This window comes from Helicoverpa zea, chromosome 9 (assembly GCF_022581195.2).
Source record: "Helicoverpa zea isolate HzStark_Cry1AcR chromosome 9, ilHelZeax1.1, whole genome shotgun sequence".
NCBI lineage: Eukaryota > Metazoa > Arthropoda > Insecta > Lepidoptera > Noctuidae > Helicoverpa > Helicoverpa zea.
The window spans coordinates 8,403,639-8,418,573 of record NC_061460.1 but is presented as its reverse complement, the minus strand read 5'-3'; the positions used below and the strand labels follow the sequence as shown (position 1 = coordinate 8,418,573).

The 14,935-nt window shown below is 35.1% G+C and overlaps 1 protein-coding gene across 1 annotated transcript in view; it reads right to left on the bottom strand.

The window, feature by feature from the left end:
- Nucleotides 1-209: 209 nt before the first annotated feature.
- Nucleotides 210-14,935, bottom strand: part of LOC124633330 — a 31,648-nt gene continuing 16,922 nt past the window's right edge. Inside the window, exons 4-7 of the mRNA XM_047168519.1 lie at nt 3,435-3,512; nt 2,525-2,662; nt 2,214-2,310; nt 210-1,648 (exon numbers count right to left, since the gene is read on the bottom strand). Coding sequence (XP_047024475.1) covers nt 1,495-1,648; nt 2,214-2,310; nt 2,525-2,662; nt 3,435-3,512 — 467 coding nt within the window. The 3' untranslated portion in view covers nt 210-1,494. The remainder of the gene's footprint in view (nt 1,649-2,213; nt 2,311-2,524; nt 2,663-3,434; nt 3,513-14,935) is intronic.

Below are 14,935 nucleotides of genomic sequence, written 5' to 3'. Positions count from 1 at the left end.
GACCACAGTACATGAAAGTGAAACGTTAATTTTATTCTGACACCAAAATGTGTGAAGCGATTTGAAATTATTTTATTGAATTAAGACTGTATACTACAGCCCTGATTAAATATTACTTTAATTTTAACTAATTTGGTGTGGGCTATTAAACATTTTGCGATCATCAAAGGCCTGAAATGAAGAAGGTAGGAGCAAAAAAACTACAAGCACCAAGTTTACAGAATTTAATCAATAAAAAAGAATTAAATATAAGAATAACGTACATAACATCAATACACACGATAATGCAAATATAATGGAATAAACAAGACCACTCTTCAGGCTACATTCCGTAACTGTTTCAACTCACATTACTTTATCCTAAGATAGCATTTCCTGCGCTCCCTGCTATGTGAGTTCTAAAAATAAGTCCCGGTGTTTAGACTATAATGAATTTTATGTCCTGTTGGTCCCAACTCGATTTAATTTTGTTGTCAAATGGATAAGGAATTCCAGTTGTATAAATATAAGTTCCTCTTTTATTTACCCAAAATAGGACTACTTTCATTATAAAATATTTAAACATTACGGAATTGACCCTTACAAACATATGCATTATAAATATAATAAGTATGACTAGAATCAAGTTACACGTATTCTCATGGCAGCATAATAAAAGTACAACATATTTACACAATAACGCAAAAGATTACGATTTTAACTATAAAAAACCGCTATTTTATAACATGATGTACGTTAACTTCGTTAATCCTATAAGTCTGAGGCGAATACATAAAGTTAAAATACGTTTTTCACATAAAAATATTGCAAGCTGGTAATAAAAAATGTCGCAATAAAGATTATTTTTTCCGTCGCTTATAAGATTAACAAGGCGTAATAATATGAACGTCACGATTTACATTCAGGGTGTAATTAAATTCAAGGTAACAGAATCAGTCAAGAATCGTCTAAAGGCTGAAACTGACGTTGTGTAATTATGTTAGTGATGCGACTCAAACGAAAAGTCTCTATTCGAGTTAATCGGATGAGTTCATTGCAGCTCGTGATCGTGATCGAAAGCAATTTCTTCAGCAAATTCCACCGTTCTCAAAACCAATCGGGTGCGAGAGCGAATTCCGTCGAGTATGGACGACTTTTGAAACCGACTTGATGCTTAATTGTCTGGCTTTGACATTTTATCTGAAATCTAGCTTCAGCAGAACTTCATCGAAATCCAAAAGGGTTCAGAAGAAATCGAAATCAGCTAGTTAATGTTATTATATCACTGATTCTAAATTGAAAAGTCCAGTTTGAAAAATAGTACAATTTAGCAAACAACTTCGAATGGCAAAGCGTCATCCGGGCCGCATCACTTAGTCTTATTTTCGTAGAATACATTACTTGGAAGACTTGAACATAGTTACAGCTATTGGTCATTTGAGCACTGTTCAGTAAAGATTTGAGGAAGCTTTCCCGCGACTGGAGATGTCGCGTGACAAGTTTTAGCTGGAAGCGTCATCGGCCGATGATAGTGGGTTCATCGGCCATGGCCAGCTCGTCTGTAGCTGCTTTGTCACCTTTCCTCTTGCGAGAGTACCAGAGGAAGGAAGCGGCAGCGAAGAGGTTGACGAGAACGACGAACCAGGCCAGGAAGAAGCTGATGTTATAGCTGTTGACAAAGAATTAACTGTTACGACTGTATCAGTTGACAATGTTAAAAATAAGAAAAATCTAATAACGGAATTCGTTCAGAATGTCTTTACAACATTCTACAATGGAATGCTTTCAACAGAAACTGATAATGCTCGCGTAAACAATAGACAGCGTTAGCCGCTCTTAGCACGCATTGGTTAGATCGTATACAAACGTCTATCAAATTAGCTGGTAATACGTCAAAAACATACCATTGTGTACGGGAGTCAACGGGAGCCAATACAATTTCACAATAGATGCACGACTGATGTTCATTAGGAGCCAATAGAACTTTGTAACTGATATCGATATTGCGTTACGGGCTACCTTTGCAAAATTCAATGTTTACACGACACAGTTTCCAGTTAGGTAGTACGAGTTATTAAGTAGAACTAAAATTATTAAAGTAATTGGGACATTATATTCTACTACTGTGAAAAAAGTTTTAAATGAGAAAGCTATTTTTAAGGCTTTTTAGAATAAGGAGTTAGAAGAAGACAGAGCTAAAGTTTTTAACCATTTAAAAAGTAGGTAATACTTACTAATGGTAGGCACGTTCAGGGTAGATGAATTTAACATTTTTCTTCATATGATCTACTGAAGACATCATTACTTGCACTACGACGAATGTGCATGACGCTGCAAAAAATAAAAGAATGTTAAACTAAAAATAGTCAGAAAAAAATAAAGATGTAATTTAGAATTTATCTCAAACATTTATCATATTCAAAATGAATGTGTTGAAAGAAACATATTGCGCAAGAAAACTTTATATATAGCTTCTGATTCTTCTGATATGATTGATGTAGGTACTTTTATTGTCCTTTAATTTTAGGTACTCTTATATACTTACTACTAATGAAGTGTATGCCCGCAGCAAGACGCTTGAACATATATCTAGGGTTGTGGAAAGTATACACGGAGAAGCCACAGCCCATCGCCATGACGAACAGACTGATGATACCGAAAGATATCATGGTTCGCACATAATCTAAACAAAAGAGAAACGCGTAAATAATAATATTTTCGCAGATAAATACTGAGCTGCAGACTTGCTTAGATCTTTGTGTGGGTTTTTGAAGATAGAAATAATATTCTTCTTATATTTTTTTGGAAAAACTCCTTTTGATAAATGTGCATACTTTTTTTTTCTAATTCAAATTGCTCGACGAAAGCGTATCTTGTTTAAAATGTACGCTATCTCATGTAAGTGACACAGCAATACTGCTTATAGTTCGGCCATTCAGAGAATGCGTTCCTGACACGTCGCGATTGAACTGACGACGTAATAACATTCATTGATTATTGATATAATAATGTTGTTTTAATGCTCCTCAATTGTTAAAACGGTAAACAACCAGCAAAAATATTTTTATCGTAACTGCAACGCCATTGCAAAGTTACGTCGTCAGTTCAATCGCGACGTGTCAGGAACGCATTCTCTGAATGGCCGAACTATAGTTGCTAGAATTCCGATGTCGTAGTTTACAAAATTCTATACAAAACCTATATAGTACGTAAGTACAATGCCTGAGTGCCACAGCGGAACACGTACGAGTAATCTCTGGTTACAAAAGACTTAGTCTGCCTTTGTCACGTGATATTGGATTCGAAACAGATTTGTTTTAGAATCAACGCTTGGTTACTGTGAAGTTTGTTTTGTTATTTTAAGTAATAGAATCCTGGACCGCTAATTTCCTATTAGAGGAACCGATGGTATTACGTAGGCAATTAAAGGTTATAAAACTTAAAAAGGTACTTACTTGCTATATTTACATCGTATGCTAAATCGATTGGGCGCCCGTTCTCCATAAGGGGCTGGGCCAAATAATTTGTGCATTCTGAAACAAAACAATAATTAAGTATCAAATTTACTTAATTTTAAAAAAAAACACGTAATACGGTATATTAAGTGTTGTAGTAAACCTGTATCTCAATAATGATAACAAAATAAAGTTGAAAACATCTCGTATGAAAAGAAAAATACTAGACTTCAAAAGGGTCCAAAGAAATATAAAGCGGGATAAACGATTTCCATCAAAAAGTCATTTTCAGTCAAGTTCAATTTACACTCACTTGTACATTTCAATGTAAAAAAGGAAAAGCAATTTCGGCCATTATTAAATATTTTGGAGTTTCATAAAAAGGACCTAAGAGCATTTAATGGGCATAATTTCAACCGTACTTTCCGAGGAAAGCTGGTAAGTATTGTTATCTTCTTAGCGTTCATCTGTCTGTTTGAATTAAACTCGAGAAAAACGATGGAACATAAAAATGGAAATTTAATTTTACTTGGCGACCGCTAGGGATTTTATGCTGGAACTAACTAGTATTGAGTTTTTATGCAAAATTGGACACAATAGGTACCAAGTTGTTTTTTTTTAATCTGACTAGAAATTTAGAATGTATTCTGGGCAGCCAGTCTTCTGGGCACGTTTCCGGAGGACAGTGATGCGGAGGAATACCTCGACACGACACCTAATCGATGTTCTTTTATATATGTTTTTATGTTTTGTATATAGTACTTCATTTTCAGTATTGTATAAAGTTAAGTAGTTTAAGTTTGTATATACATAAAGTGTTATTTAGAATATATTTAAGAGAGTTGCTTTGCCTAGATCACTAAGTTCTTTTAACCTTAGATAAAAGTCAAGTAAGCCCAGAATAAGGTACAAGACACAGCTTCGTATTAAAGATTTATTGACGTACTTCACTCGTAAAGAAATAACTTGGATATCTGTATAATGTTATTCTGAGAGAATTCTGCTTATTTTGATTACTTTCAAAATTCGTTCATAAAATATTGCTCTTGTTGTCTGCGGTTTTACGTCTAATTTAATTTCGTACAAAATCCATTTTCGGTAATGACAATCCTAAAAAGTTGGTGTTCTTTGTTTAAAATTTTTGTTCAAGCACGAAAGTTTTCTGGCTTGATTTATTAACGTTAGAAGTTTTCTTTTCTGAATGAAAGTTCTGTTTTTTACACTTTTATTGTATTTGTGTATTTTAAGTTTGTGCATAATTTTATTTGCAGCAAGTGTTGTTCTATTTATAAAGTCGTGGTGGCCTAGTGGGTAAAGGACCAACCTCTCAAGTATGAGGGCGCGGGTTCGATCCTAGGTCAGGCAAGTACCAATGCAAGTACCAATGCAACTTTATATTCGATAAGAAATACAGGATCCAACTTTGTGAGGATCATCGTTACGAGGGACATAATCCCAAAGAACTAAGAATTTTCACCGACGGATCCAAAACAAGCACCGGCACAGGTTCAGGCATCTTCTCAGAAGACCTAAACATACACATATTCCCACCCCTAGGAGTACATAATACAGTATTCCAAGCTGAATGTATAGGCATCTCCCTAGCGGCCGAAGCAGTCATAAAGCGGGAAGTAACCGGTCACTCTATCCGAATACTCTCAGTTAGCATGGCAGGAATACAGGCCCTAAGCAAACACTGCGCAAACTCCGGCCTTATACACGAGTGCCACCAACGGTTAAACAAGGTAGGCAGTTTAAATAACATAACCATTCAATGGATAAAAGGACACAGTGGCTCCCGAGGCAACGATGCAGCGGATGAGCTGGCGAGAAGGGGATCAGACCAAAACAGCAGTAGGACCAGAACCCATACTGCCACTCCCCTTCGGCCACCTACGAACACTGGTAAGACAGCGTACTAGGCACAAACACAACCACCTCTGGACTAACCACTGCGCGTGCAGGCGCGTGCAACGGTCTAAGTATATCTTAGACACCATTGACTGTGTTTCGGATGGCACGTTAAACTGTAGGTCCCGGTTGTCATTGAACATCCTTGGCAGTCGTTACGGGTAGTCAGAAGCCAGTAGTCTGACACCAGTCTAACCAAGGGGTATCGGGTTGCCCGGGTAACTGGGTTGAGGTAGTCAGATAGGCAGTCGCTTCTTGTAAAGCACTGGTACTCAGCTGAATCCGGTTAGACTGGAAGCCGACCCCAACATGATTGGGAAAAAGGCTCGGAGGATGATGTTGTTCTATTTATAAACTTCGTTACATTCCCATACTTTCGAAGAAAATTACATTCTTAAAGAGCCTAGTTTCATAACATAAGGGTGTATTAAGGGAAGTGCTAACTTGTGTCGAATGATATACTTAGCCAACATAAGCATAGTGAAAAACACAATTATATTGTTTCCCCCTCGCTTCGTTGGCGGTCGTTGTAAGGGGATCGCTTTCGTTTTTGACTAACCTAAGTGCAGTTCGTAGTCACCACGAAAAAGTAGAATGGGTTCATGGCTAATAATGTTTCGTGCACTTTTAGACATCTTCTGTATGTGCCAGAATTTCTTTAGCAAAAGAAACTTTAGCGTTTTACTTATATACGAAAAAACTACTCTCAAGTTCTAAAATACCTACTATGTCAGTGAGAAAATTAAAATAAAAACAAAATACCTTTATTGTTAGGCTACATTGTCCCATTGGTGTATACTTTAAAGCCTAACATATTATGTATTATAAAATACAAAACTTGTTACTACATAGGAACGTGTCCGACCGGTGTTCATAATTGTGACAAAATCATCTATATTACCATAGACATGTTCATTATGGTAAGCAATAAAGACTTGGGAATTGAAAAAAAAAAAACTTAAATGTATCTATTTCTCCAACATTTCAATACACTTACAAAATAAATAAAAACATTTTTCAATCCACTTTACCACATGGTATATGTATGGGTCGTAACACGTAAGGGGTTGGGGATGTTTCACGTAGGCCACCGGACGTTCGAAGCTTATCGCCACTACCTTAGTGCCTGGTACTAGCTGTTGGATAAGGGGTTCCTACGTACGTAGTTTATCGCAATGCGGCAAGCAATTTTTATACAATGGAATTTTATAGCAAACGTGCGTCCCTGGTATGTACATAAAAGGCCTACGAAGGGTTTTAGTCAGTAAGAGTTTGATACTAGGTACCCCTCACGCTGTTAACTCACAATGAGATAATTATGATTTCCCATAAGAAACAGGCATATTTTAGCTATATAATTTATCAGAGAAGTGACATCTATACCTGGATGCAGAGAATAAACTATCGTCAATGTGGAAGAAAAGAGGCTTAGGGAGAGCACGATAAAGTGAGAAGATAGATTAGAAACACGCTACATTGGACTGAGCAGATGACATGACGTTTTTTACTCGACATTATACATAAAAAGATTGAATTCCGCATCGATATTTGCAGCCTAGAAAAGAAGGTCCATTTTCCTTGAAAAAAAGGAGAAGACTTATCATTACATATATCAGTTTGATACAAAAATTATAAGTAAATGATACCAAAATATTTCAATGTTCAGTATAAAGTTACAAAATACTTCAGCTAAAATGTGCTCCATATGGACACAATAAACCGAGTGCATTGTATCACACTAAATGTCACTGTACGAATAATATGCAAAATTTAGTTACTGCAGCTGGTGGCAACAAGCGACTACTACATTAAATTCCAGAGTTTATTTACCCTGAATTTATCAAGTTGACTGACATTATTGTTTTCTACTTTTAGAAATTTAGAAAAACAGGAGTGCTAATAACTCAATTTGAGTTAAAAATTATTGTTAACGACTGTTTCCAGTTTTTGAAAACATTTATTTTGCTAATTTTCAACTAATATAAGTTTTAAGAAATGCTCGCCCATCAAATACATTGTCAACGTTGGATTTCCCATTTTTTTCTCGTGTTGTTGTTCATAAATCTGTCATCCAATAAGGAATTATTGAACCTTACCTTTTCAAATTCTGTCGATTGTTAGTAAGTTTAAGTATCTGATTTTGAAACCACAATAAATCGTTAAATGTATCTCTCTTTTACTCGAACAAACAATTAGCTGGGTACGTTCCAGTTCCAATTATCTGTGTTACGAGACAAGCAATAAATATTAGAGTCAAAAGATTATATCACGAAGTTACATACCATGGTTAAAGTCTCAAATGATTTATATATTGTGAGAATCTCGTTTAAATATCACTCTTCAGCAATATTAATCAACGTTTTACGAGTTGTTTCGTTACAGAAGTAGCTCATTTATAATTCTTAGAACTAATTTAATAGTTTAAAAAGCTATTAAGATTATATAGTTGACATTTACAGTTTATTTGGGTACCCAATGTTTTGAAATGGACCGCATAATATACATTTCTTTAAATAGAGGGGCTTTTCAGTAAGTAAGCTGTTTTGAATATCTGCTGAAATATAACAATAGAACAAATAGGCCAGGCGCTTGGCGCTGACCGCGATAAACTTAACCAAATAATTAATAAATTGGTACAGCCTGTGGTACAGTTAATATATTCACCTACCTAGGTATCGCAGATCGTTGTATGCTGGTGCGCAGATATACGTGAGACACAATTGATTTTCTATTGTACTAATTAGCGGCATACAAGCGGTTAATCTGTCAAATCACGTTTAACATAGGTGATAGTTCTTTGTTTTCCCCAATTGTCTACTACCATCTGAGGGTCTAAAGCCGGAGAAAAGACACGGACTATTTTTTTGACCCGGTTGTAGAAAGTGGTTCCTGAGACGTGAGTCAAACTGCCGAAAACGGCCAGTAGATAAGTTAAAATATAATATATAGCACGAACATTGAAAGACACATAACGTATTTCATAAATTATAATTCGCAATCTATCAAGCTTTCAAACTAGTCAATTGAATTAAATAATAATGTAACATTTAATTACTATTCTACAAACCGATTTTAATGTAGGTATATAACTCCTATTTCTGTAACAGTACCAACTAATGTATCTGTGTGCCTAGAGCGTCGATCGACTGCGCAATATAAACAATTCTCTAATGACTCACGGAATTACTCGAAGATTAGTACTATAGTTCGGCCATTCAGAGAATGCGTTCCTGACACGTCGCGATTGAACTGACGACGTAACTACATTCATTGATTATTGATATAATAATGTTGTTTTAATGCTCCTCAATTGTTAAAACGGTAAACAACCAGCAAAAATATTTTTATCGTAACTGCAACGCCATTGCAAAGTTACGTCGTCAGTTCAATCGCGACGTGTCAGGAACGCATTCTCTGAATGGCCGAACTATAGTCATGATTATTTTGGATGGAAAGTGTTACGAATGATTTTCTCGTTACTTTATACACTACTAATTATCATCATCAATAATTTCATCTGCAAATTGCTGTCCACTGTTGAACGTAGGCTTCCCCCAAAGAACGCCAACTATCCCGTAACAAATTGTATTATATTGAGCATACATTAACTATCCGTATATTATATTACGTGTTCTATAAGCGTTAATTTTTAGCCTTACTTCACCAAGTGTACCTTAATTGGTTTTAGGTTTACTGATACCATAAGTAAAATATAGTAGTGACCATGTTTTGAATTTCAACTTGTACAAGCTGAAAACCAGCGTAAAGAAACTGCCTTGCGCTGCCGTCATACCTGCATATCTACCTTCAACTATGTAGGTACATATGTTATCTTAAACATGCATTTTATAACATTATTTATCCCTATCTAATTTATGAAAACAATCTTTTACAGAATTTATTGCACACTGACGGAGAACAAGCGAGGCAGATTAATGAAATATTTAATCTAAACCACAGGATATATTAACTATTACTAGAAGTAACTGACAGTGTTTACCTATTGGTGTAACATCACCTTTATGAATTATAACCTCTTTTCAGACCACCTCAACGTGTTTCGACTAGAACATGGTACTGAAATATAAACTGTACTGCCAAGCATTTGTTATTTCAATATAATGTTTACATAACATTTCATTCGTGACATACGAGTATGAAAATAATGTTGCGTTTGTAAGTTTATTTTTATGTTATATAATGGACCGATATTCGTCTTTTGAAATGAAAACATCGTCTGATCTTTGGTTGTCACTATACCTACATATCGACTGCAAGCAAGCAATACCTCCTATCTGACATTTTTGTTTCAAAAAACTTGTATCTACCATAAACTACCTTTAGATTCAAAATAAAAACAAAAAACTTTATTAATCAATACTATGCTTAGAAAAAGAAAACTTGGATTTTCAGTATCTCATTATACCTTCCTCGGAATAAGGATTTTATTAAGTTTTATTGTTCCCCTTTAAAATCCACCCGGAGTCAGATAGGAGGTATTGCTTGCTTGCAGTCGATATATTCAATCAATCCCATTTTATGATGTCTCTATGAAATCTTACGCTTGAAATAAACCAGTCAATGTTAAGAGCTTTCAGTGATGAAACTTGCGCCATTTGTGATTTAAACTAAGGACCAGCTGTGTCTACGCCACATTATGGTCTAATATCGAGTAGTTTATGATTTCAACAAGAAAAATTAATTTTAAGATTTAGAATCCTGACATTGACCATGTCATTGAACATCCTTGGCAGTCGTTACGGGTAGTCAGAAGCCAGTAAGTCTGACACCAGTCTAATCAAGGGGTATCGGGTTGCCTGGGTAACTGGGTTGAGGAGGTCAGATAAGCAGTCGCTTCTTGTAAAGCACTGGTACTCAGCTGAATCCGAATAGACTGGAAGCCGACCCCAACATAGTTGGGAAAAGGCTCGGAGGATGAGGATGATTTAGAATCCTGACGTAATAAATGACTTGTCGAACTTAAAGTAGGCAATTAAATTCTTTGTCTTGGCAGCTGACATTTTGTTCAGTAGGTATGCAAATGCCGGAATGGTTGTGCAATCTAATACATGCAACATGCATATGTATAACAACATTATATTGTCACTTGCAGGCTATTCACGTCATTTGCAATAAGGCGGACGAATTCACTCTGACATCTACGGTTGTCCTATTAAGCGAACTTCGGAGCTCAGTATATTTATACAGTAGTAATAAAATAACCGTATTTCATACATTTGTCTCTTTAAACTATAGCTACTTATATATGTTTTTGTTAACAATGTGCTGAATTACTAATGCTCAACATCGATGCCAAGATATGCATGTGCAATGTTACAACGCAACGAAGGGTGGATCCAACATGACGCATCATTTCTAAATGACGTGTGATGTAAATATTTATTGTTGACATCAAACACGGTGAAATTAACGTGCGTGTGACTAACAGAACCAGCTGCTTGGAAGTTAAGTCCGATTTTTATGACGAACTTGACGTTTACGTGATACCACTTGAAGTCCAAAAAGTACATAAATTACTGTTGACATACATCTAAACATGAAACATACATCTCGATTATTCACCACTTCCTTCTTTGAGCTGGGGCCCGATTCTCCTAAGTTAATAATGTCAAAATCGAATAGAAATCGAATCGCAATATGATCGCAATAGCAGTTTTAACCATATCGGGCATTCTGCTACTAATAAAAGACCAATCGTATTCGATTGACATTTGATTGGTGTGCGATTGGTCTGCTATTTTGGTGATTTTGGTCAATACGGTAGTTTGCTGTAGAATCATTTTGCAATCGTAAATCATTTGCAGACAAAATGATTCATTATTGAATGACAGAAAAGGATAAAAACGTTTATTTCAAAGAAAAAATAGCGAAATGCCACATACGCTTCAATCGTAATCGAGTCGGGATTGGATCTCAGTAGAATCGAGTCGAACGTGAATCGTATGACGCTTAAGTAAAATTAGGAGAATCGGGTCCCTGTTAAAATCGAATGCTCTAAGCGACTGACAATGTCGACTTGAGTGAATCGTTTGTGATTTACATTATTTTTTGTAAACCTAGACCATTGTAAGAAAGCACAATGATGAGAATGTAATTGATTTATAAGTAAACCTGTCTTTTAATAAGGTCCAGCTATAAATATACTATTAATTGTCATCAGACTGACTCGTTGGTCGAAAGCCGAGACGACCGCGACCGGAGAGAGATTAAGCGCGAGAACGACATTTGTGTGCGCTCCGACACACGGGTGTGTGTATCAATCCCCAAATTCCAAACTCCGGGTCGCTTTGTCAAAGTTTCTAAAAACGACAAAGCCATTTTCATATTTTTGACCTGACAAAGTGTAGTCTCACTATAAGACATTTCATCGATACGAAAGAAGGAGAATATTTTTAACCCGGAAATTGAACCCGAAACCACGTACATAGCAGTTGTGCTATGTGGCTACTAGACCAACGAGGCAGTTTAAATGTGTTGCATGCAGTTTTAATATGACATAGTATGTTGCAGCATATCTATTTGAAGATCATTTGTGTCGTCGAAAAGAAGAATTAAAGGCAATTCTAGTAAAATATTCACACAACAACACAGTTTAACGACCAGCAGAACTCGGGCAAATCGTAAAGAAAGATAATTATGTTCGTCGCTTCGCCGTTGCATGTTGTAGATATGTAGCGTAGGTGTTGCGTGTGCGTTGCTCACAGCTTTGCAAACGGTTTCTATTCCCGCCATACATTCTGCTTCACTTACGTTAACTCCATTGTTTATTTATTTACACGACTCCAACCCGATGATATCCACGAATTTGGTCTGTTGGCGACTTAAAAGAGCCAATGTGGTATTTTTATCGGTGAATATAAATCTTATTGTGTGGGCATGAAATGTTTATTCTTTGCGAAAATTTAGACAGATGCCAGCTACGTTAGATTCTTGGTAATTTTTTCGATCGTTATCTAACACCTGGTTTAATGATTTAATAGCCACGCGGTTCATAGCTGTTAACGTGTTTAATTTATAAAACAGCTACCAGTCAGCCACAAGAATAAACTGTATGAGCTAACATTAAACAAGCCTGCTTGTTAGAAGATAATTTAGTCTCCCTGACCAGATATTTGAAAAACTTTGCTCAAAATAGCACGCAAACAAAACGAAAATATATAACGCGTTAGTGACGTCACAATATTAAGGAGTGATTAAAGATTATGTCGAATATGAACAGGAATCAGTATCTACAATAGGTACATTGATTCCAGGTGGTTTGAAAAGTAGCTCGTCTTAATTTCACCTGTGTCTCAAAAACAATTATTAGATATTCATATACCCAGTTATGTAGATAATAAAATACTGATAAATCTGATGATTTACTAAAAACTGACAAAAGTGCAAAAGCGAGTTTGAAGAGGGGACAAACTGGACCATAAAAATCTAAATTAAAGTACATAAATATAATTTTTTACTAGACACAATATTTTTTAGGTTGACTGTCTATGGCAGCGAAAATGAAAACTAATCATTTTCACTAAAATGTTATGCTACTATGCTTTAATACAATAAGAGTCCTCAGACGGTTTCAGAGTGATAATAGTTATTACAATCTCAACACGCGACATGGGGTCACTACCCGCGGCGATACTAAAACAATGACCATGTTAGGGCCGTTACATAAAGAAAACTCTTGGATTTAATCCTTTCTTATTTATTTACCGCCACACCAACTTGGTATTTAAAACGGTTAATATACAAAAAATCATAAAGTATAATTCAATAATTGTGTGCTATGCCTGTTGTGGTTGTTTAAAAAATTGCTTTAATTAAGAGGTAGGTACGTCCAAAAAAATTGTTCGCAAAAAAAATTGTATGTCTCAAAATTGACAAAAGCTTTACGTTTTAGGTACGTTTGCAAGGTATAACATTGTTTTTACCTTTTGTGTCAAAATCCGGTCAAACTAAATGTCTTTTGTCGCTATTTAAATTGTATTAATCAGGAATAAAGAATGTTTTACAACTATGCAATAGTAAATCAATCAATCAGACTTATTCACTCTCCGAACAGCTTTACGTCAGAAAACTGTTCATATATCATTCAATTGTTTTTCTTTCTACTACTATTTTAAACAAAAGTCTGCATTTGAAAGTACGTGTTTCTAGTCACGTAGTCTATTATCTGCAATGATATTTAACGTTCAGTAATATTTGGTAACAACGAGGTAATAAATTAGTAATGTGTCAACGAGTGAGTTGGCAATGCTTTGACAGTGTGTCGTGTCTTTACTGATATCTGATTTAGCCGTTAATTAATACCACATTTCTAGTCCAATTTGTTACAAAATCATACGTTGAACACTTATAAAAGGAAACGTCAGTTTAAGTTTTGTTTTTGCCTCTCACAGTAACGTTTTGTTTTATGGACATATTATTATTATTGGTAAAAAAAATTGGTTTCTTGATCGGTTAAAAAAAAATCTGTTTTATTTCGAAGATAATTTTCCTGTAGACTAATAACTGTATCAAATATGATAAGAATGCTACCTATATGCTGGCATTTACTTATACTATAAATAATCGGTTGTTAAATTCACTATGACAACATGATGAAACGCGTTAGGTGTGCCAACGTCTTTACGAGTGCGTACATTCGACGCCAGTAGGTTTAGGGCTCAATTAAACGGATCGTTTTATCTAACTACTACTGTATTTATCATGAACCTAGATTGTATGTAGAGAATGGTTTTGACTAATTGTTAATTTGCAACTAAAAGTAAAAAAAAGACAACACTCGGACACGGCGGACACGATGGATGTTAAAAAGACATTACGATATCAATGTAAAAATGCAGAAAAAATCTTTCTTTACTATTTTTGATGTAGCAAAAAGTATGACAAATAATATTAATATGTTTATCAAGTATTATTAAAACAATTACTTGTCAAAGAGAAGATAAATAGAGAAGAGCTTAATAAAGCTATGTGTGATTGAGGTCAGTAATACTGAGCATACATAAGTCTCTGAATAATGAATATCGGTGACGTGACTTGTATTTCTAATGTTATTAAGAACTGCCATCCCACATTTATTTGTGGATGCTCTGCTATTTCGACTGATAAGAGTATTAAGAGCTAGCAAGGAGCAGAAATACCTTTGCTTCTCATTCGATGAAATTAAGACTCATTATCACTGTCATTTGATAGGCATAGATTAACAAGAACATACTCCTTCACTAGAAATAGATAGGTACTTTATACCACATGGTTAAAGATTGCAATGTTATTATTAAAACTGAATACGTAAGTTAAAAGTAGAATTTTCCCTACATCTCAGTTTTAATATTTATTTTATATCTACCTAAAAGTTTCCCTTCAGTATCTACTATAGAAGTTACGTTAACTGTTAGTATGAAAATTACCAGTAATAACGCCTACGCGAGTCGTGGAACGTGTAGTAACTGAACGGAATAGAAGTTAGTAAAGTTTTACAACTTTTAAAATCAATATAACGTAGACGTACAGTTACAAAAAGGTTCTGTTTCATTTATTTACTTGTTTCAAGTTTTCAACTATAGGTACAGTAA